The sequence below is a fragment of the Mesoplodon bidens genome, assembly GCF_964165515.1.
Source record: "Mesoplodon bidens genome assembly, chromosome: 15".
NCBI lineage: Eukaryota > Metazoa > Chordata > Mammalia > Artiodactyla > Ziphiidae > Mesoplodon > Mesoplodon bidens.
In genome coordinates this window covers 42,080,579-42,103,664 of record NC_138171.1, presented here as the reverse complement: position 1 = coordinate 42,103,664, position 23,086 = coordinate 42,080,579, and the positions used below count along the sequence as shown (strand labels likewise).

The following is a 23,086-nucleotide window of genomic DNA, read 5'->3' as shown; positions in this document are numbered from 1 at the left end:
GGGAACAAAGCCTGACTTCTCTCAATTCCTCTCCAAGGTGCACACCTCGTCTTAAGAACATCCTTTACAGCTTGTAACTCTTTCAAAAAGTGCTCTGTGGGGGATTCCCGGGTGGCGCAGTGGTTGAGAGTCCGCCTGCCGATGCAGGGGACACGGGTTCGTGCCCCGGTCCAGGAAGATCCCACATGCCGCGGAGCGGCTGGGCCCGTGAGCCATGGCCGCTGAGCCTGTGCGTCCGGAGCCTGTGCTCCTCAACGGGAGAGGCCACAACAGTGAGAGGCTCGCGTACCGCAAAAAAAAAAAAAAAAAAAAAAAAAAAAAAAAAATGTGCTCTGTGGAGTCCCCAGGGCCACTGCACTGGAATGCTTGCTGGTCATGCTCTGTCCATGGCGGGGCTGCTGGAAGCTGTGGTCGGTCCACAGCTCGGGAGGGAGGAGCCCGCACTGGAATCTGTGAGGCTGTATGGGTGGTCCCCATGAACACTCCCAGTGAAGCCGGTCCTCAGGTTAGATGTGTCGCCCCTACGCATGCTTCAAGTCTTTCTTCCATGCCTTGCTGGGAGCTAGAGAACGTCTGGGGGCTCAAGAATGTAAGACACATCCCCTCCCACAAATGTACAGCCCAGCATCCAAGACCAGGAGTCACAGGATGGTTTGGAAAGTGGCCTGGCATTACCTGAATCTCAACTTTCAAAGGGGCTGGGGGAGTCACTACTTACCTGATAGGATAAATGTTACCCAAACCAGAAATGGATTTATTGTCAGCCTTTTGTTCCCTGTCTCAATCCAGCCACGGCACTGGCCCATGAAGCCGCATCACTGAGACCTCGGGCAGCAGCTCAGTCGCAGGGACTTGAGAGCACCACGAAATGAAAGAATGATGCCGCGGGCCCAGCCCTGCCTACCTTGTTCTCTCTTCTTGACCTCCGCCCTCAAGGGAAATCAGAAAGGGGAAGGTTGACAGGTTGACCAGGTGGGCTGGGAGAGAGAACAGGAAGGGGCTGGCAGAGGAGGACAATCCCATGGCCAATATCCCTGCAGGGAGACCTTGGCTGCTGCACTGAAGGGATCCACGGGGACCTGGGCCCAGGATGGCAAAAGCTGGGAGTGTGTGGGAGAGCCCTGGGCCTCCCTAGACAAGACCTCCCACTCTGAATGGGTTGAAGCCAACACCGAAGGCCGCCACTGTGCCCTTGACGTCTGTTTCTTTTATGCTTGTGATATAAAATTTATTTAAAATAATTGTAAGATAAAAAGACAGCCAGTTTAAAGAAAAAAAATTTAAATAAAACACTGGCTCAGAAAAGAAACGGCTGTTTGTCTAATGCAAATTAGTAACCAGACAAGAGCAAGGCTGGTCACTAGCTCGTGATTGAGCAGGCTCTCTGAGTGGCTGGGAACCGTTTCCATCTTGTTGACAAACACATGTTGCAAGGCAGGAAATTACCCTCCTCAGTGCCTATTTTATCTCTGTTTAATTGCTGTTTGATAATAAATTACAACATAGAGTCCATTAATTAAGCTAACAATGTCTGTGGAACACCAATTCCTTCTTCTGGGAGTTGCCTTGTTACGGGAGCTTTGATTCAGTTTGTTTGCCCAATAGCACTTTATGAATTGGTTTAAAAAGATGCCAAGGCACGTGACTGGTGGGGCAACACTCCTAGCCTAGGGGGAGCGGGTTTGGGCAGGAGGGGGAGGAAACCTTGGTGAGCATGAGGAAGGGCGGCCTGGCAGCTGGAAAGCAGTACCAAGGATGTACTCTAATTCAGAACATGTGGTGGAAGAGAAAAAAACCAAAACAAAACATTAGATCTACTTTCAAAAAATCAGCTGATGGAAAACAACCATGGTCCCCACTTACAGGAACTCATCCCAGAGTTGGGGGGCTGGGGAGCAAGGACCAGCCTGATTTGGTCTGCCATTCCATCATCAACTAAATGGAAGGAGAATTCATTTGGAAAAGTTCTGCATGCAGGTGGAATGGGTGAGCGATGAATTCTAGATATTTCCCAAGAAAGCCCCCTGTACTGGGCTGTGAAGGCCACCAGCTCCCAGCAGGAGAGGAGAACTTGGTGCCCGGCACCTGTCCTGGCAGGGAGTAGGCAGGTAGTCACCAGGGCAAAGACTCTCCTTACATTTCGCCTGTGCTGTCTGGGAGGTAGGCTACCTGGGCATTCCAGCTGGATGGGTTTAGCAGGTGACCAGTGGGACCTTGAAGGAGGGGATGCAACAGGAGTAAAGGCTCTGGACAGAAGGGGGAGGAAGGTCAAGTTCTCAGGGAACTGCCCCAGACCGCTTGGAGCTGTGGGCAACACAAGGGTGTCAGACGGGGGTTCTGAGCAGTCAGGGTACATGGGGAGGGCAGGGGGCCCTGGGAGGAGGTGGCCGCAGGGGTATGAAAGGCAGATGCAGCCGCCTTCATGCCCTGGCCCTCAGGTTCAGCCAAAAACTTCCTGAGTGGCTTAGAAAACCTTCCCCTGAAACACCCAGGTAAAAAGGCACTGCTTAGAGCCATAGGAGGAAGCCCTCAGGTCTCTGGGAGACATTTATTGGACCATCTTTACTCCTTTTCTCATTCACAGAAGTTGGCTTCACGGGCTGGTTTTTGATTACACAAATCCCTGCATGTGATAGTGTCTGTTACCTCACAGTTAGTAAGTACTCAGTTCAAATGGGACCTCTTCAGAAGATCGGACGAGGAAACCTGGGAGTTCAGGGTTCTAAAAGCTACTCCTGGCATTTCCCAAAATGATGGTCATGTACAGCATGGTGGCCCAGAAGTGGGCACCTCCAAGGCTCAGTGTCCAGGCTCCAGCTGCCCTCCTGGCCCAGTACCACCACGTCACCATCTCCTCTCCCAGCCATCCTGCCTGAGACTAGTGGGGGTGGATCACTGGCTTGTCATCTGACCTCTCCCAAGATGCAGCCTCTTAAATGGCTGACACAACCATCCCCTTCAGGCCACAACTCCCCACCTCCATTTCCCCGGCCACCAAGACTTTTAGGGTACTTTACTCCTCCAGACCCTGGGAGGGAAGAACTGGAGAGTCAGTAGGGACTGAAGGTCAGTATGGCTCCAGAGCGTCCATCCCTCTCTGAACTCCTCCGGGACTGGCTGTGCCTGATCTAAACATATCATGACCACACTGCCCCCCACCACAGCAGCAGATGAACCTTCAAGGGCTCCCCAGTGCCCTCAGGGTCAAGTCCCAAACTCTCCAGGCCAGCATCATCGCATCACTGGGAACTTGTTAGAAATGCAATATCTCAGTGCCCCCCGCTCCCCCCCGACTCAGAAACTCTGAGGATGGGGCCCAGGAGCTGGTGCTGTCATAAGCCTTCCAGATGATTCTGGTGCACACTGACGTGTGAGACCCAGTGCCTTGGAACATGTCTTATGAGGCCTTGGAGAGCCACCTCTCCATCTCTCTTCTGCCTCATCTCTCAGCACGTCCTTCCCTCTTGCATTCTAAGCCCTGGCCAAACTGGGCCACTTTCTGCCTCTTAGCACCCAGCACCCCAGGCTATCTCACTCTTCTCACATCTTCTACGCTGTAGGTTTCCTGGTCTTTCCTCCTCCAGTGTAAACCACTTGAGAGCAGGGGCTGTATCTTATCAACTGCCAAATACAGTTGTCACAAGTGTCTGCAGTAGGTGCTCAAGACCCATCTGTTGAGTGAAGGAAGACATGAATGGATGAAGACACTGGGCTCTTTAGTGCCTCTTGCCTTTGATGCTAAAGCTCTGTTTCTCCACGGAAGGAAGCAGGTCTAGGCTTCCTGGTCGTTCTTCTACTCCCTGCGGGCACTTTTAGGCAGTGGTCGGGCTCAGGAAATTATCTGGAATTAAATGGACTGGATTTGAATTTAAAATGCTTGGGTTGTGCTGGAGAGCCTGCTCCAGCACAACCCAAAAGAGCCTGTTCACAGGCACTTGCTCCTCTGTGCCTCAGTTTCCCCATGCTGCCTGCTGGCCGCCTAGAGTGACCTCAAGGAGAAAAGGAGCAAATTCAGCCTGGCATTACTTGTCCACTTTCAGAGGACACATCACACACTGAAGGGAGCGGAGGGTCTGGATTATGAGAACTACCTGCGGTGATAGGAAAGGAAATACAGCTCTTCTCTTTCCGGAAGCTGGCTTAATGGGAAAGCAAAAGTGCTCTGAGCAGAGAGAACCATGAGCCATAAATGCATGCAAGAGTCTGTGTGTATGACCGATGAATGTGAACTTGGCACGTAAGGTGTGTCCATAAAACATGAGAGAGATGAAGGGAGCTTACGGGGCATTCTGTCCACTGTCTTCCTTTTACAGATGAACAAACAGAGATTGTGAGTCTGGCTTAGAACCAACCATCTTGTGCTCCTCTGGGATTGAATATGTTTTCCCAGTTTGTAGCTTGCCTTTTATTACTATTGGTTGACATAAAATTGGTTTAAACTTTGATGCATGTCAAGTCTAATGATATTTTTGGATATATTTTCTCCCAGTTCTAGAGGATTTCTGCTAAGCTCTTGGTGCACACACTCATACACATACACACACACACACACACACACACACCCCACTGTGGGCTAGCACAAAGCTGTCAAAGGAAATTCATTTACAAGGCTCTATTTTTACTCTGTTGGTTGATTGTTTTGCCCTTTTTGGTTATCTTTGCTATCTCCTGGGAGACCAGAAGACACGTGTGTTCTTTAAAATATTACTGCAAGCACATTTCTCCTTCTCAATCAGTGCTCGGCACTTGTACCAGCACTTACAGACCAGGCCATGCTTACCACCAAACTGGTGATGGTCTTTCAGAACAGAGGTATCAATCAGGTTCTCATGAGAGAAGCTGCTAACTCTTTCTTTGAAGTTGTAAACAGGCATATTTGGTTATAATTAAACGTATGTACACGTGGCATCCATTTGCCTATTAGCAAATGACACAAATTGTATGCAGTCTCCTTTCAGTAGGAAATGTGCCCATTGATCCTCTTCATATTTGTGTTGATGCCACCACTTGTGAATCTTTTCCCTAGTCTCTATAGAGAAACCACCAGACAGCCTCTCGGCTGCTCAGAACAGGTAACAATTACCAAAGTAGAGGACAGAAGTTCCCAGAAGTCCTTCAAATCCCCTGTAGGTTCGGTGAACTTACTCCCTTCCTGGTCAGAGATGGGCTCCTACCTGGGGTCCCCAGCCATGGCACGGGTACAGTATTGCTGTGTGGTTCTCCAGCGGCCCCTGGTCCAAGCAGACGTCTTTTGCCTTGCTGTTGCGAAGCTGCAGGAAGAGGCAAAACATGACCCATCAGAGCTCATCTGGTGGAGCTACTGCTCCCCATCCACTGGTCCACTGTGGCTTGGTTCTGACTTCTTGATGCAAAGGCCATGAGACCCACACCCCCGCCCCCAAGTAAGGACCGAAGCTTCAGTCTGTGAGGTGATCACTTTAGCAACAAAGTCCTCCAGTGGGTGGTGTGGGTACTGGCCCTCTGCCTGTGACCCACACACATGTACATAGCTCCCCCATCCCCAGCACAAAGGAAGATCTCAGAGAACCTTTGGACATAGGAACATTGACTACACATTGGTTATCCAAGTGGACCGCGGTACCAGCACTGGTTTCCACAACCCTGGGAACCATGGGTCAGCTTTTCAGGTCATTACTGGCATAGAGGCATGAAAAACAGTAATCAAAAGAGAAAAAAAAAAACCTTGTCATCAGGAAAAGCTCAAGCAACATTCATTCATATATTCAAAAAATATTTACTGAATGCATACACTGGACCAGGTACCGTTCTAAGTATTTGGAATGAATTTGCGGAGGAAAAAACAAATGTTCCCAAGACAACATCACTGAATCTAGGCATGTCTCTTTGGAAGCATGTAAGAACTTACCTAATTTGGATCTCCAGGCCCACTGTGATGCTATATTGGTGTCCATCCCACCCACCACCTGAAATCTCAACCAGTGGGAAAATGGCAACATTGTTGGTCTACCCCATACATCTGAGCCCTCTCCAGATTATATTCTCCACGGAAACCAAACTAACCAGGGATAAATCAAGAAGAGAGGCACGGGGCAATCTGCTTTTGCACACCCAAGTTGTGTCTGGGTTCAGACAACTGAGCAGACTTTTAATAACTTTTAAAAAAAGATTTAAGAAGTAACACTATCTCATTGAGATGTTTTGGAAAATACAGAGGAAAGTAACAATGGTTCACAATCCTCTTACACAATTTTTTCCCCAATTTTGGACAATTTAATTTTGTTCAGTTTTGGCTGTAATGAGCAACAAAGCATAAAGCTTTGTTCACGTTTCAGATTTCCTTAAGAATAGGCTCCTAGAACTGAGACTACGGTATCAAAGGGTATGGAGACCTTAATGTTCTTAAAACATGCTGCCCAACTGCTTTCTGGAAGCTTTGGACTAATTGATATTCCTATCCAGAAGGTATGTAAGTACTTAACCAGTCCTGAGTTTCACCATTTAGAAGTACTGTGTTGATCAAAGTGTACAAACTTCTAGTTATAAGATGAGTAAGTTCTGGGCATCTATGTACAGCATGGTAATTATAACTGATAATATTGATAGCAACATACTTGACAGTTGCTAAGTGAGCAGATCTTAAATGTTCTAACCACAAAAAAGAAATGGTAATTATGTGGCATGTTAGCTAATGCTATGGTGGTAATCATTTTGCAATATATAAGTGTATCAAATCAACAAGTTGTACAGCTTAAACTTATACAATGTTATATGTCAATTATATCTCAAAGCTGGACAGGGAGAAAGAAAAAGAACATCAGCTTGGGTAAAAAAATCAACGGGGGAGCATTCTTTTTTTTTTTTTTTTTTTTTTGTAAGCTACAGGTTTCAAGCCAGAGGAAAAGCAGCTTCTGATATCTATCACCCCTTTTCTCTTGGAAACCAATTCCTTATATTAAATCCCATGTTTGAAATACCTAGGAGAGATTCTCTTTTTCTTTCTTTCTTTCTCTCTTTCTCTTTTCTTTCCTTCTTTCTTTTCTTTCTCTTTTTCTTTCTTTCTCTCTCTCTCTCTCTCTCTCTCTCTCTCTCTCTCCCTTCCTTCCTTTCTTTCTCCCCTCCTTCCTTCCTTCCCTGTAGCATTCTTTTTAAACCCAAGGTTCCAAAAGTCCATAAAGAGGGATGTAGACAGAAGTGATGAATCAGACCTATTAAACAACATTCCCAAAGTTGGTCCAAAGAGAGCTATCTTTAAAGAATTGCAAAGCTAGCTTAGGAGACCAGCACTATGACTTTAGCTCTTTTATGGATGCTTTAAGGAAATGCTTGTTGCCAGTGTTTCCAATGGTGCAAAGATTAATTACATGGAAAAGCCCAGACAACTTCTGAGTCAAAAATAATTCAGAAGAGTTAGATTTTTGAAAGTGATGAAATTTTAGAAATACCTTTACCAATGTATTCTGCTTTTATTTTTCTTTTTATGTATACATAAGAGCAATATGGTAAAAATGTCTACTGAAGTCTAACAAAGCATTTAAACTAAGTGTAAAATAAAAATTAGAGGTGATAAAAATTAATAAAAAATATTACTGTTTGAGAGCAGACAAAAGATATCCTGTTTTTATAAATTTATACTGAATAGTAAATTGGAATGCTTCATGTCTAGCAATTATTCCCTTTTTGAGAATTACCTATGTATTTTCCCATTGGGATCTCAAGTGGTTTCGTTATAGATTTGTAAGAGCTCTTTACATATTAAGGATAATAATATTTTTGTGGCATATGTGTTCCATATAATGATTTCAGAAAGCCAGGCTTTAAAATTTTGTTTCTCATGTTTATGCAAGCACATCTCTCATTCAGTAATTTAATAAATATTTATTGAGGGTCTGGTACAGTGCTAAGTGTAACGAGCACAAAGATAAAAAAAAAAGAGTCCCTGCTCTGAAGCATGGTCTGGAGAGAGAGACAGACACAGGAAGAGCTAGTACAATGACTGAATTATGCCAGGGCGGCAAGGAGCCTGCCTTCGCCCCATCTGAGGGCTTCAGAGACTAAGGGGAGATGACTCCTGAGCTAAATGTTAAAGAGGATTAAGTGCAAGAGATGCTGGCAATGTTCTGTTTTTCACCCAGGGGACGGCTACATGGATTTTTGCTTTATATTATTATGTTGCACATGTTTGGTTTATGCATATTGTATGTGTGTCGTATTTCATATAAATAATGTTAAAAGAAAAAAAAAAGATGAGCAAAAGTGAACTAGGGAGCAAAGGCTTTTCAGTAAGAGCCGAGCACAGAATTTTGAACAGAAGAGTTGGTGGCTAATGTTTCTGTACACACTGAAGTGCTTTTACATTGGAAAGGCAATATCTTATACACGTAAGAGCCAGGACATAAAGTATTTGCATATCTTTAAAAAATTTTGCCTTTTTATTGAAGTATAGTTAATTTACAATGTTGTGTTAGTTTCTGGTGTACAGCAAAGTGATTCAGTTACATGTGTGTGTGTGTGTGTGTGTATCTTTTATATATATATTCTTATATATATATTCTTTTTCATATTCTTTCCCTTTAGAGTTTATTACAAGATATTGAATATAGTTCTCTGTGTTATACAGTAGGACCTTGTTGTTTACTCTATATGTAGTAGTTAGTATCTGCAAATCCCCAACTCCTACTTTATCCCTCCCTGCATATCTTTCTTTAAAAATTAATTTAAGACATTCAAGCTAATAGAGCGGAATAAAAATTTACAACTCAAGGAAGAATGACTTATGATCTAAGTGGGTATGGGCCCCAACACTGCTTGTAGGGTGAGGCAGAAACACCAGGGGCTGACATCTGCTCAGAGGTGTCTGTCTCCCTTTGCCTCTGTGCTGGGGTCTGGTGTGGCAAAAAGAACTAGTAGCAGTGAGCATTAAAATACAATTGTCTGGGGCTTCCCTGGTGGCGCAGTGGTTGAGAGTCCGCCTGCCGATGCAGGGGACACGAGTTCGTGCCCCGGTCTGGGAGGATCCCACATGCCGCGGAGCGGCTGGGCCCATGAGCCATGGCCGCTGAGCCTGCACGTCCGGAGCCTGTGCTCCGCAACGGGAGAGGTCGCGTACCGCAAAACAAAAAAAAACAAAAAAAACAATTGTCTGAATAATGGTAAAGTCTGTCACCGAACTGCATTTGACTAAAAAGTTATTCTTCAAGAAGGTATAAAGTGCAAATAAAGTATAATAATGTTTGAGTTTTAACATTCCACATAATATTAACAAAAGACTGAAAATTAACATCAAATGATGAAGAGGTCGGTAAAAGTTCTTGTATTACATACCACTTGACCCTTCATTTTGCAGGCTCAGAGATTAATTAAAAAAAAATTAGAGGTTACCAAGATGTAATTATAAGAACAGGGCATATACAGTGCACATGATGAGAAAGCTTTTTAAAAGCCCCCAGACAAGCAAGCTAAAAAATGAAGAAAGAGCAAGGAGCATTAAAACCAGAAATACTCACTGGCCTGGGGAAAAACTCTCAAACAGAATTGTATATGAAAAACAAAGGCTAGAAAGTACTCATATAATATGATATTCACTCTGCCTTCCTCTTTTTCCCACGGCTCTGGGGTCTGGGTGTGATGAAAAGAACCCACAGGGGTGTTAAAAACAGAGTTGTCTAAATAATGCTAGATTTTGTTACCAAACTGAATTTGATTCAGTTTGGTTTCTTCCATTTAATACTATAGTCCACCTGAAATATATTTCAGTATATGGTGAGCTCAGAAAGCAGAGAAGGAGTAAGAGAAACCAATGCCCTAACATGTTAACATTGATCATAGCTGGGAATTGAGATTTAAAAAATAATAATTGATTAATTTATTTATTTTTGGCTGCTTTGGGTCTTCATTGCTGTGCACAGACTTCTCATTGCGGTGGTTTCTCTTGTTGCAGAGCATGGGCTCTAGGTGCGCAGGCTTCAGTAGTTGTGGCACACGGGCTCAGCAATTGTGGTTCGTGGGCTCTAGAGCGCAGGGTCAATAGTTGTGCCGCACAGGTTTAGTTGCTCCGTGGCATGTGGGATCTTCCCACACCAGGGCTCGAACCCGTGTCCCCTGCATTGGAAGGCGGATTCTTAACCACTGCGCCATGGGGGAAGTCCTGGGAATTGGGATTTGATGTAAGTTTTATCTTTTTGTTTTCTATGTAATGTATGTATTGAATTTATTACTTTAAAAAGATAGGAAAATTTGCAAAAACAAAAGGCTTCCCCCCTCCAAAAATCAGATTATGATCTCTATGTTATCTCCAAGGCCACTCCACCCTTCAGCTCCACAGCTGTCATTTACACTGTGCTTCATGTGAACGGCAGGCCCTGGAGTTGTGCAGTCCACAGCCTGTGGAACTGTGCCCTGGACTTCTGGCATTTTCTCATGTTTATTATTTCTCTTTGCAAAGGTATTTTTCTTCATTTATAAAATTATCACATAAACATTAGTAACACTTGGGAAAACATGATAAAATATCCACATAAGTCTGCCCCACTATGTAGAAGTTTCACCTCCCAATACTATTCTCTTGCTTACTTCCAATCTAAAATGGTAGCTAATCTAATTTTATAATCCTGACTTTTTCCACTTAAGTCTTATATTATCAATATTTTTCTCACATCATTAAACTTTGTATACACCTTTTGAAATGGCTACAAACTACTGCAAACCATTAATATAGTATATTTAACTAACCTTCAAGTTAAATTCAAATTTTTGATCAAGGAAAAAATAAATCCCTGAGATGAACAATTTTACTCGCAAATCTTTGTCCTCATTTCAGATTATTTGCTTGGGATAAGAGTGTGACTATCATTAAGCCTTTTAATACAGGTGGTTCAAACTGCTTTTCAAAAAGCTTGTTTCAATTTGCACTCTCACCAGAGGACCTGTGCTTTTTCATGTTACTAAGATCTCGCTGGCAAAGTACCAACATATATTCCAAAATTGAACCTTTGTTCATTTGGTAGAAGGAGAAAAGCTACCTCAGTGTATTTTAAATTTTAATTTCTTTGATTATGAAATAAATATAAAAATTTCATCCACTTGTATGTTCTCTTGTACTTTGTCTATTTTTCTTTGGGGATGTTTTATTTTCTTATTTAAATCAAAATTTTTATTTAAATCAGTTCACAGAATTCATTATACATTAATGGTATTATCCATTCATCTATAGTATTTATGACATACAGATATCCAGCTTGGAATATTATTTCTCCATTCAGTTGATACATAGATTATTTTAATATTTATGAGCTCATATCAAATATCATTTTCTTTGCATTTTCTTCCATAGCTTTCATTCTTAGAGAGCCCGTCCCCAGAGTTCAGATTCATATCTATTTCTGGATGGTTCAATTATGGCTTGTTTTCTTTCATTTAATGCTATAGTCCTTCTGAAATATACTTGGGGATATGATATGCTGTAAAAATCTAAGTTGTTCTCTTTTCCAAAGAGCTGGGCAATTTACCCAATTGTCTTATGAATAATCCATTTACTGCCCACTGTTTTTCGATGCCTCCTTTATATTTGATCTTTGAAAAACAAAAACAAAGAGAAACATGTGGACCTATTAATAAGTAGTAGGACGTACCAGGTACTGGTCTAAGAACTCTATATATGGCGGCTTGTTTCATCTTCCCAACAACCCCACGCAGTAGATACTTTCACTTCCCCATTTTACAGATGAGGGGACAGAAGCTGAAAGGAGCCACTCGGACTTGAATCCAGCAGGCTGGCTCCAGAATCTTCATGAGTCCTTAACCACTACACTCACTGCCCCTGCAAGAAGCAAGCTCCCCATCCAGACTCCAGCCCCAAAGGGACACTTCGCCTGCACCTTGATGATTTAACCTGGGGCTGATTTACCCCCTACAAAAGGCTTCTCGCATAAAATAGAAAAATTCACAGTTGTAGAAAAAGGAAACACTCTAAGTCCATGAGAGTCTTCCTAGCTTCAGCTTGATTGTCACGGGGAGTTCCAAGGAGCCCTGGCAAGAAATCCAAATGCCAGAAGTAGTGGGGTATCTCTGGTGGGTCCAGAGCACCGGGCTCCCTGAGCTCTGACCAGAATCTGTGCCACCGATTCCTCATCCAAACACACAGGGATGTAACAGGGAAGATGCCCAAGTGCTTATACACATGCATGTTCTCAGAAGTGCTGATTATAATATTTTTTTTTAAAAAGGAAACAACAGAAATGTCTATGTTTTCAAGCAAAACACAGCATACACACAAGGTACCATCTTATACAGCCATTAATAATGTTGCAGAAAAAGGCTTAACAACACAGGAAAATATTCTCTATTTTTAGTAACATTTCAAATTATTAGGCATTGTGGACAGCCTGGTTTTAGTTTCAAATATCTATATACATCTATACCCATATCTATATCCATAGAGAGGTGTATATAAAAAGTATATGTATGTATATAAAAAATATATTTTTAGTAAAAAGAAATACACACACACAATAAAGCAGACCATACATCCAAATGTACACATTATCTTTGGAATTAGAATGCTTACGTCTAATCCTGGCTTCATGACTTACAAGCTGTGAGACCTTAGATAGTGTATTTCATGTCTCTAACTCTCAGCGTTCCTATCAATAAAATGGAAATAACACTACTGCCTAGTAAAGTGAGGGTGACTGAACACATATGTGAAAAGCACTTAGAACAGTACCGGCACATTGTAAGTGTTCATTGCTATTATTGCTATGTTCAAACTTTTCTAAAATGCAGGTTTATGGCATTTGTACTAAGAGAAAAGTCAATCTGTTTTAATATTCAGAAAGGTGACATCATAGAAAATCTGAGAAGAGCGTCCGTACCCTTTCTTTGGCAGTAAGTGACTCTGGCCCACGGCACTGGGCAGTGGACAGACAGGTCCAGCCTCCGCCTCTCTTTACACCCAACTTCCTGCTCAATGTCTCAGGTACAGGTCCCAGGGGACCTCAGAATGTCCTAAACAGAACTCAAGGTCCACTCCACACCGTAGGCAAAACGATGGCCCACGCCCCCATTGATTACATGTATCCCCCCACCAGCCGGTGAGAGCCTTGTTGTCAAAGCCTGCACCTCCAAAAACTAATCATTGAATGAATGAATGAATGAATGAGCCAATGACTCTGTTCCCTCTTTTCCCCCAGCAAAGCAATCCACAGCCCACCGCACAGCCATCCAAGCCGAGAGCATGCGTGGTCTTAATTACCTCCCCGTAGGCAATGGTGTTATTGTATCTTCTCATTTCTGGGTAGACGTGGTCCAGATACCACTGGAAATTCTTGCACTTTAAACTTTTCCTTAAGGCTTTTCTTTCTGAGACATCGCCTATGTCAATTCCTGGATTCTGAAAGTAAGCAAAGGGCATTAGTGACCAGGAGGCGCTGGCCAGAGTGGCGGACAGGCAGCGTCACCTTCGGGGAAACCGTCAGAGAGAAATCTGAAGCCCCTACTTGATCATCTAGCCCCGAGCTAGACAATACTGTCCCCCGAGCACAGCACGCAACCCCCAAAGTCAGCCTACCTTACCATCATGAAAGGGATCCCGTGACACTGATATTGACAACCTAGGCCCCATCTCCATCTCTGCCATTTCTTCAGTGACTCTCAGGACCCAATTATTAGAGGAATTATTTGATTAAGACGAGAAAATAAATGTCTATAACTTCCTCCCATCTTTCTTTTCCATACACGTGTAATTTCCCCCCTTTGCTGGCTCTTTGAGAAGTTCATTATATGCAGATGTGAAAATAATTTTTCACTGCAAAGCTTGTAATGACGTTCTAATGAATAATTCACTCTGCTTTTACAGAAATGAACCTGTAATGTGCTGCTGTGTGCTGACAGGGGAAAATAAAGTAGCTGAAATACGATTCCAGAGTCAGTCACAGGATGGCTGTGACCCAGTGCAGACAGGATACACTCTCCTCCACGGAGGACAGCCAAGCATCGTCTTGGAGCAGGAGAAGTGTTTAAATGATTTCATTAAGATTTCTTCTTTAGCGGCTAAACAGTGATTTCTTTTTTAAAGAAAAGTCCCTTTAAATGTCAAACATTAATATCCAAAGGCAAACCTGGGCAGTGATATTTAACTCTTTGTTTTAATATACTTAGCGTGATTAATGAGGATGGTCATTTATGAAAAGCCTGGTAGGGAACACTGGCATTAGGGACCGAGGTGGTTTGTAATGATGGAGAAGCACTGGAATAGGGTTGGCAGCCCTCACTGCTTCTGACCCCAAGTCACACCTCCATCCTAGATCACAACTCTCATCTGCAAACAAGAAAAATGACAATGTCTGTTCCACTGATGTCACAGGACTGCGGGCAGAGTTGAGTGAAGATGCCAGTTCACAACCTTGCCCTGCCATGTGCTGGGTGTAGGACCTTAAGCAAGTCAATTTAACTTGCCAGAGCTGCAGTTTACTCACCTGTAAAATGGACATCTCAGTGGGTTCATATCAAGCTAGAATTTATTGAGCACTTAATATTTGTTATGCTCTGTTTTAAGCCTCATTTTTATCCTTCCAGGAGCCCTATGAGACCAGGGTTAACAATCTCTGTTTTACAGATGAGAACACCAGGGCAGGCAGTTCCTCTGTCATGAGGTTGTTATGAGGGCTAAATGAAATATTGCAAATAAGAAACTTAGCGAGTACCTGGGAGAGTGTAAGGAGCTCAACAAAGGTTGCCTATTTTTATATAATAATGTGGAAAATCATTTCTAGTTTAACAGCTATAAAGTGCTGCACGGCCATAAGGGGGTTTTCAGTGCTTTAGAACATGATTTCAATAATTGTAACAACAACGATATAAAAATTCTTCACTTTTATCCTCTTTATCCACAAACCTGCACATATTCAACTGCATTTCTGCTGTCCTGGGCTCCAGCCTCCTGAAACGCAGGGGCTGCCATTTCTCAGTGGGAACAATTCCACAGCTCGGACACCTACAGGTGATCTGGCTGAACGGATAAACCCAACTGTGACTGAGGGTATAGGTCACCCCGCTGTGCTATGGAGGACAGAAATGCTTGCCAACATTCCATATCCTGTGCCAGGCACTGCTTTAAGTACATCACGTGTACTTAGTTCTAGTACTTTAGTACTTAGTACTTAGATTAAGTACTTCTGATTTAGTTCTCACAATCAACCTAGGAAGGAGGACCTGCTATTATCCCCATTTTATAGCTGAGGAAGCTAAGATACAGAGATGATAAGTAGATTTGTTCAAGATGTCATAACCGTAAATGGCAAGGCTGGGATCCCATCCAAGCCAGAGCACAACCGCCATGCTATACTCCTGTGGGGCTGTAGTAACATGGGGATTTTCCTAGATTATATTCTGGGTAGAATATGGAAGAGAACCGAAGAGCCATGTAAACAAGGATCCAGCATACAGTAGGGACATAGGTCACAGGGCAGCTGGAGCTCCACGGGAAGGCACACTGTGAGAGCAGACGGCAGGGTCTGGTGCCAAAAACTTTGGGCAAGGATCTTCTGGACACAGTGTACATTCAGAAGCAGGGTGTCAAGATTAATATGAGACCAGAATTAACACAGTGAGACCCCTCTAATCTCTGTAAATGGATTTAGAGATTTCCATGGTGCCGATCCCCAGGTAAAGCAGGGGTTCTAAAACCTGGGGGTCTGTAAGCCACCTCAAAGTGCACTTATAATTTTGCAAGGGTGAGCATCTTTCTGGGGAGGAACCATTGGCTTAGTAAAGGGATCAGTGACCCATCAAACATAATGTCAGTGTTCTAGGGTGATGGGGAAGGGCTATTTGGTCCTACCTCCAGTGGCAGATTCCACGCTATGTACACGTGAGACTTGTAATCATCCATCCAGACCTCGGCAACCCGGAGAGCATTCCTCTTGGTGTAGAAGCCGATGTTACTGTTGTATGGCTTCTTCTTCCGCTCGATGTGGGCCACCCGTGAGCAAGGCAGGACCTCCATGCTGCCCCCGCACAGCCACACCTGGGGAGGGGGGCAAGGACTTCATCAGCCTGACAGAGAAATTCCCAGAGGCCACTGCTCCCTCCCCCAGGCCCAAAAGCAATGGTTCAGGAGACAGCCTGAGTGAGAAATGTGTTTTCATATATAAAGCCACTGAGCTTTCAGGGTTGGTTTGTTACTGCAGCAGAGCCTAACCTCACCTGACTAAAACTGGTAGAAAAGATGGTTTCGGGTAGTTTTTTATAGATACAGCAGCTCAGGATATTAAAATGCAGCTCTTCCTAAGAAACGCCAATACATGTGATGTGCTCCTGGTGATGCATGGGTTTTCTTAAGTTCTCAGTAGTGCACAATTGTCACCTGTGAAGGTTTTATTTCCCATCTGGCTGAAGCTGGGCCCTACGGAGCTATAATGGCAAATTCAAACTAAAAATACAGAATATCTTTATTCATATCAGCACAAAGTGTACAATGGTTTAATTCTCCATTTATTAATATGCTCTGTTTTGGAGTCCTAAGAGCACAGATGCCTGGCCTTCTGGAAGCATCCACCCCAATGCCATCATGTGCAGGTGGCACTTGTTGCTAGAATATTTAAGTGGAAGGCTGAAATGTTAATTGCCTTTAAGGGATGCAAAAGCCCAAGGAAGTGACAACTTGCCATCCTCTTGCAGGAGCACGGCAGGCTTCCAGGCTCAAAAGGCCCTGTTCCCAGAGGAAAACAGGACCATGCAACTTCTCTCAGTCCCAAGCAGGACAATCAAAGCATTTCTGATTGTCAAGAAGGACTGATTTGTGAAAATGAATTCCTGGTACTGGTGAGGAGAAGAGGAAGAAGACACAGAGAGGTTTCAGGGACCCATGAGACAGTCCTGTATACACTCTGTAAATGACAGTGTGCCGGTGAGCTAACTCAGGTCAGCACAGACCATGTATGCTCATTCCAACCTAGGTCACTTCAAGCCTTTCTACCTTTAGTTTCCCAAACTCCCTCCTCGAGGATACTGGGACCCTCTCGAGTGTTTGCACACCTCCCCTGGGCCCTTACTGAATGAATTCAGTGGCAAATTTGTGTGTGTGTGTGTGTGTGTGTGTGTGTGTGTGTGTGTGTGTGATCTTCTGTTTCTATTTCCCAACTCTGGCTGCACCACAAGGAAATAATACAGATGGAAAATTCTCCTCATAACCAAGAATCTTCACCTTGCCTGTTTCTTCAAGGAGGAGAATGTGAGCTAAGAGACTGGTAGACAGTAGGTGATCCAGACTAGTTTGATTTGTGACCTGACAACTAGATGCCCCCATGAACTGGGGCAGACTCAGCTGTTGGCAGTGGAAGGAAGCCAAGTCAGGGAAGCAAAATATGGCAAAAGGCCTATGGGGGAATAGAGGCAAGAGACCTTACAGGGTAAAAGAAGGTGGCTGAATTTCTAGGAGTAGGCAACATACAAACCCACAGAGTTCCATGGGTATGCGGCCCTAGACAGTTTCAGGATTCTGAGAATGAAGAGGAAGACAGATGTTCACAGATTAGAAGATTTAATATTGTTATATTAGCAATACTTCCCAAATTGATTTAAATATTCAACACAATTCTTATCAAAACCCCAAAGTCTTCTTTGCAGAAATTAACAAACTGATCCTAAATTTCATATGGAAATGCAAGAGACCCAAAATAACCTTGAAGAGAACAAATTTGGAGGACTTCCACTTCTGGGGCAACATGCTAAACAATGAATTTGGACCACTACCTCACAACATATACAAAAATTAACTCAAAACAGATCAAAAACCTAAATGTAAGAGCCCAAACTATAGAACACTTAGAAGAAAACGGAAGAGTAAAGTTCATGATCTAGGATTAGGCAAAGGTTCATCAACTGCTAAACAAAATATGGTATACCCATACGATATTATTTAGCAATAAAAACAAAATACAGACACATGCTACAGCCTGAATGAACCCTGACAACTTACGTAAGTGAAAGAGGCCGGTCACAAAGGACTGTATATTATTTGATTCCATTTATATGAAATGTCCAGTAAAAGAAAATCCATAGAGACAGAAAGTAAGTTGATGGTTGCCTAAGGCTGAGGGTGGGGTCAGAGGAATAGAGTGACTGCTAGAGGGTATGGGTTTCTTTTTAGGGTGATGAAAATGTTCTCATATTGATAGTGGCGAACACTGCACAACTCCTGAATATACTAAAAACCATTGAGTTGTACACATTAAATGGGCGAGCTATAGTAGTATGTGACTATCTCAACAAAGCTGTGACAAAAATAGATAAATAAATAAATACACAGAGAGATGGGGAAAAGAAGATTCAAGGGATGGATTCCAGTTTGGGGAGGCTCCGGAGGACTGGAAAAAGAAAAGCAGAGCTTGGTGAGGATCTCAGATGGTTGACTTCTTTCACTTAGCATCATGTTTTCAAGTTTTACCCATGTTGTAACAAATATCATTATTGCATTCCTTTTTATAGTAGAATACGATTCCAGTGTATGGATGTCCTACCTTTTGTTTATACATTTATCAGTTGATGGACACTTGGGTTGTTTCCATTTTGGCTATCACAAATAACCCTGCTATGAACATTCATATACAAGTTTTTATATGGATATACATTATCATTTCCTTTGGGTACATGCCCTAGGAGTGGAATTGCTGGGTCATAGGGTAACTCTATGTTTAACCTTTTGATGAATTGCTAGACTTCTCCAAAGTGGCTGCACCATTTTACATTCCCACCAGCAGTGTAATGAGGGTTCTAAATTCTCCCCATCCCCGCTAACGCTTGTTATTGTCCATCTTTTTGATTATATCCATCCTAGTGGGTGTGAAGTAGTATCGCATTATGGTTTTGATTTGCATTTCCCTGATGGCTAATGATGTTGAGTATCTTTTCATGTGCTTATTGGCCATTTGTCTGTCTTTGGAGAAATGTCTATTCAGATCCCCTGCCCAATTTTTAAATAGGTTGTTTGTCTTTTTATCATTGAGCTGAGGCCTTAGGGTGAAAATGAAGTTGCCTTCCAGTGTCATTTCTATTTCTCTTGCCTCAGTCTTCATCATCTTTTTTTTTCTTTTCGTATTTTTTTTGTTTTTTTTGCGGGCCTCTCACTGTTGTGGACTCTCCCATTGTGGAGCACAGGCTCTGGACGCACAGGCCCAGTGGCCATGGCTCACGGGTCCAGCCGCTCCGTGGCACATGGGATCTTCCCGGACCGGGGCACGAACCCGTATCCCCTGCATCGGTAGGCGGACTCTCAACCACTGTGCCACCAGGGAAGCCCTTCATCATCTTTTTGGATGCCAGTGTGCAAGACCTTTCAAATCATTCCTTATGGGCAGTCTGTCCCCCGGGCTCTGTATAGAGCTGGCGTGGAGAGGGCTGTGAGGTGCAGAGGAATGAACCACAGCAGAGGCCAATATTCTTGTTCAACCTCCTCCAAAGACCAGCTGTATGACATTAAACAAGTCACTTTCTCCCTCTCCCCCCAGGTGCCCCAGGCTCTCCATCCCGGTGTCTCAGCCAAAACTAGCAAGGCAGCCCTGCACCCCCCAGGCTACCTGGAAACGATGCAGTATCCTACTCTGATGTCTTTCAGGATGCTGCTTTTCATAAGTTATGTTTGGCTTTTCTCCACGTGAGAATGAGGAATCTTAGGACTCCAATGGGAGAATTCCAGACAGTTGACAGGTCAGCCAGCCAGGAAGCATCAGGCTTCTCTGTGAAGGCCTCCAGTCTGTTTTTAGCAAGTTTTCTTCCCAACTCAAAGGGACAGATACCCGAAGTAACAGGAGATTTCACTGACATCTCTCAGGAGAGAAGAAAACATACGTTTCTCTAGATTTTGTCATGTAGATTTGGAATACAGGAGAGAAAAAAGTTTACCCCTAAAAAAAAGTGGGGGAGGGGAGTCAAAGGACAAAGAGGTAAGTAAACCAATGTGGTTCCTGTGACCACATCCTGGTATTCTGGATCACAAAGTGTTCTGGGGCCACATAGGCCCCTGCAGCCCCTATAATCCATCCCTGCACAGAAGAGGAGCCCCCGACCTTCACCTCCAGGGTCCTTACTTGCATGCGCTCCTTTCAAGGCCTGAGCTAGTATCTGACCCCAGAGAACCTGGAAGCCCTGTCCATGGGACCCCTCCTATCTCCTCTCTTAGGGAGGGAAGCCCTAATGCTCTGGAGCTGGTCTCTCAATGTTGCCTCCCCAGAGACAGGAATTCTTCCTGGTATCAGATGTGAAGTCACTTTGGAAACCATTTAAACCCATTTACAATGTTAAAAGCAACACTGAAGGAGTGCTTAGTGCAGAAATTATGTAAATAACCCCATTCGGTAATCTCAGGGCAGGCAAATTTTAGCCTTTTGTCGGCTGGCAAAATCTGTTCAAGACAACACAGATTGCTGGCTAAGAGAATATTTTATTTGTTACTTTTGTCCTCCCAATCCGTTTCAGGACTCCCTGGTAACCCACTTCCCAGAGGCGAGGACTCACCCCAGCCCCTCAGCGCTCCCCTCTGCCATCCTGGGGACAGTAAGCTGGCGTTTCCCAGTCTACATGCGCAGTCTCTCCACTACACTGGATGGGCACATGATGGCTTTCCTCCTCAAGTCCTTTTCCAAAAATTCAAGTTCAAACCTCTCCTTTATTTATTACTGTTTCTCAGTAATAGGATTTACTAATATGGACCTTAAAACATATCTCAATTTAAATACCACAGCGGCGAGAACCCCTAAATACCTGGATTCTACTGCCAGTCGATGCAAGTCATTTCTCTTGCATTTTCTCTATTCTATTTCCAAGATTTTGGATCATCTTTACTATCATTATTCTGAATTCTTTTTCAGGTAGGCTGCCTATTTCCTCTTCATTTGTTTGGTCTGGTGGGTTTTTATCTTGCTCCTTCATCTGCTGTGTGTCTTTCTATCTTCTCATTTTGTCTTGTCTTACTGTGTTTGGGGTCTCCTTTTTGAAGGCTGCAGGTTCGTAGTTCCCGTTGTTTTTGGTGTCTGTCCCCAGTGCCTAAAGTTGGTTCAGTAGGTTGTGTAGGTTTCCTGGTGGAGGGAACTAGTGCCTGTGTTTTGGTGGATGAGGCTGGCTCTTGTCTTTCTGGTGGGCAGGTCCACGTCTGGTGGTGTGTTTTGGGGTGTCTGAGGCCTTATTATGATTTTAGGCAGCCTCTCTGCTAATGGGTGGGGTTGTGTTCCTGTCTTGCTAGTTGTTTGGCATAGGGTGTCCAGCACTGTAGCTTGCTGGTCGTTGAGTGGAGCTGGGTCTTGGCGTTGAGATGGAGATCTCTGGGAGATTTTCGCCGTATCATATTACGAGGAGCTGGGAGGTCTCTTGTGGACCAGTGTCCTGAACTTGGCTCTCCCACCTCAGAGGCACAGCCCTGATGCCTGGCTGGAACACCAAGAGCCTTTCATCCACACGGCTTTTGGGAGGTCTGAGGTCTTCTGCCAGCGTTCGGTGGGTGTTCTATAGGAGCTGTTCCACGTGTAGATGTATTTCTGATGTATCTGTGGGGAGGAAGGTGATCTCTGCGTCTTACTCTTCCGCCATCTTCCTCAACCCCCTCATTTCTTAAAACTGCTATATGTACACAGGTGCCGCAAGGACATCTTCATAAAGATGTACACAAACGTTGACCACATAGATTTCTTTGAGGCGCAGCCAGCCTTTCTCATTCTCCGCCTCCCACGGGATTCTGCTTCCCCACAAATCATTTCTCTTAATGCAAGATAAGGAATTAAAGCGAAGCTTGGCAAAGGCCACGTGATTCAGAGGAGAAAAGTAACGCATACTGAGAGCAGCTTGATTGATGGAGCATGAACAGGGTGTTAGGAGGGTTTTTTTTCCTTTTCTTTTGATGTTAGTTGCTGTTGCTTATGCACGTAAAATAATAATAAGGGGAGGGGGTGGGAACAAATAATATCAGGTTTATGCTCACCGATTTAAAATTTTCGCCAGCCTTACTATCCAGCCTGCTAGTATGATATGGTCAGAGAGGGCTGGGCTTCTATGTTAGAAAAATAGCTCAATGCAGCCTTAATCAGGTGCTTTTGGGTCAGCTTGGCCCTGTCTTTCCCCCTCCCTTGCCTACCTCTCTTTCCCTATCCTTAGACTGCCCCACGTTGGCTTTCTCTGGCTGCTGTTTCTGTCTTGCCATCTCTGCCCTGTTTACAGACTCCTTCCTTTGGACTATCCCTTCTTGAAAAAGCAGCTCCGACTAAGTAGATGTCAAGCATTTTACCCATCTTTGCATCCCCAACACCCAGCCTGATGCCTTTGACTTTGCTTAGTCATTCAATTCAATGCTGCATACATGTTCACTAAGACCAGAGCTCAGAGCTAAATGTTGCCAGGGATGTAAAGATAACTGAGACATGAATCCTACTCATAGCCTCTGTTCTTTCTTCAGAGTTTAAAACTGGAATTCCAGGAAAGTGTTGAGGACCGCTCTAGAACCTTGGGGTGGAAGCTGCCAGAATGGGGGGGTGGTGGTGATAACACTGCATTCATTTCCCCACATATGCAACCATGCTCTACTATCATTCAGTCTGCATTTTGCCTAGGATTAAAGAAGAGCTGGTAGGGTGCCATTGTGGATGAACTATGCTCAACCACAGAGGAAAGTGAATTAGATTCAGTTTTTTTATTTTTTATTTTTTGTTGAAGTATAGTTGATTTACAATGTTGTGTTAGTTTCTGGTGTACAGCAAAATGTATATATATATGTGTATATGTATGTATATATTCTTTTTCGTATTATTTCCATTATGGTTTTTTACAGGATATTGAATATAGTTCCCTGTGCTATAGAGTATGTCTTTGTTTATCTATTTTATATAGAGTAGTTTGTATCTGCTAATCCCATACTCCTAATTTATCCCTCCCCCACCCCCTTTCCCATTTGCTAAACATAAGTTTATTTTCTAGGTCTGTGAGTCTGTTTCTGTTTTGTAAATAAGTTCATTTGTATCATATTTCAGATTCCACATATAAGTGACATCATATGGTATTTGTCTTTCTCTTTTTGATTTCACTTAGTATGATCATCTCTAGGTCCATCCATGTTGCTGCAAATGGC

At 43.7% G+C, this 23,086-nt stretch overlaps 1 protein-coding gene across 1 annotated transcript in view; it reads right to left on the bottom strand.

Moving 5' to 3' along the window:
- GALNT17 (polypeptide N-acetylgalactosaminyltransferase 17) overlaps window positions 1-23,086 on the bottom strand; it is a gene marked incomplete at both ends in the record, with an annotated part of 470,492 nt that overhangs the window by 17,103 nt on the left and 430,303 nt on the right. The window contains 3 exons of the mRNA XM_081255248.1: window positions 5,175-5,270; window positions 13,232-13,369; window positions 15,818-16,003. Coding sequence (XP_081111374.1) covers window positions 5,175-5,270; window positions 13,232-13,369; window positions 15,818-16,003 — 420 coding nt within the window. The remainder of the gene's footprint in view (window positions 1-5,174; window positions 5,271-13,231; window positions 13,370-15,817; window positions 16,004-23,086) is intronic.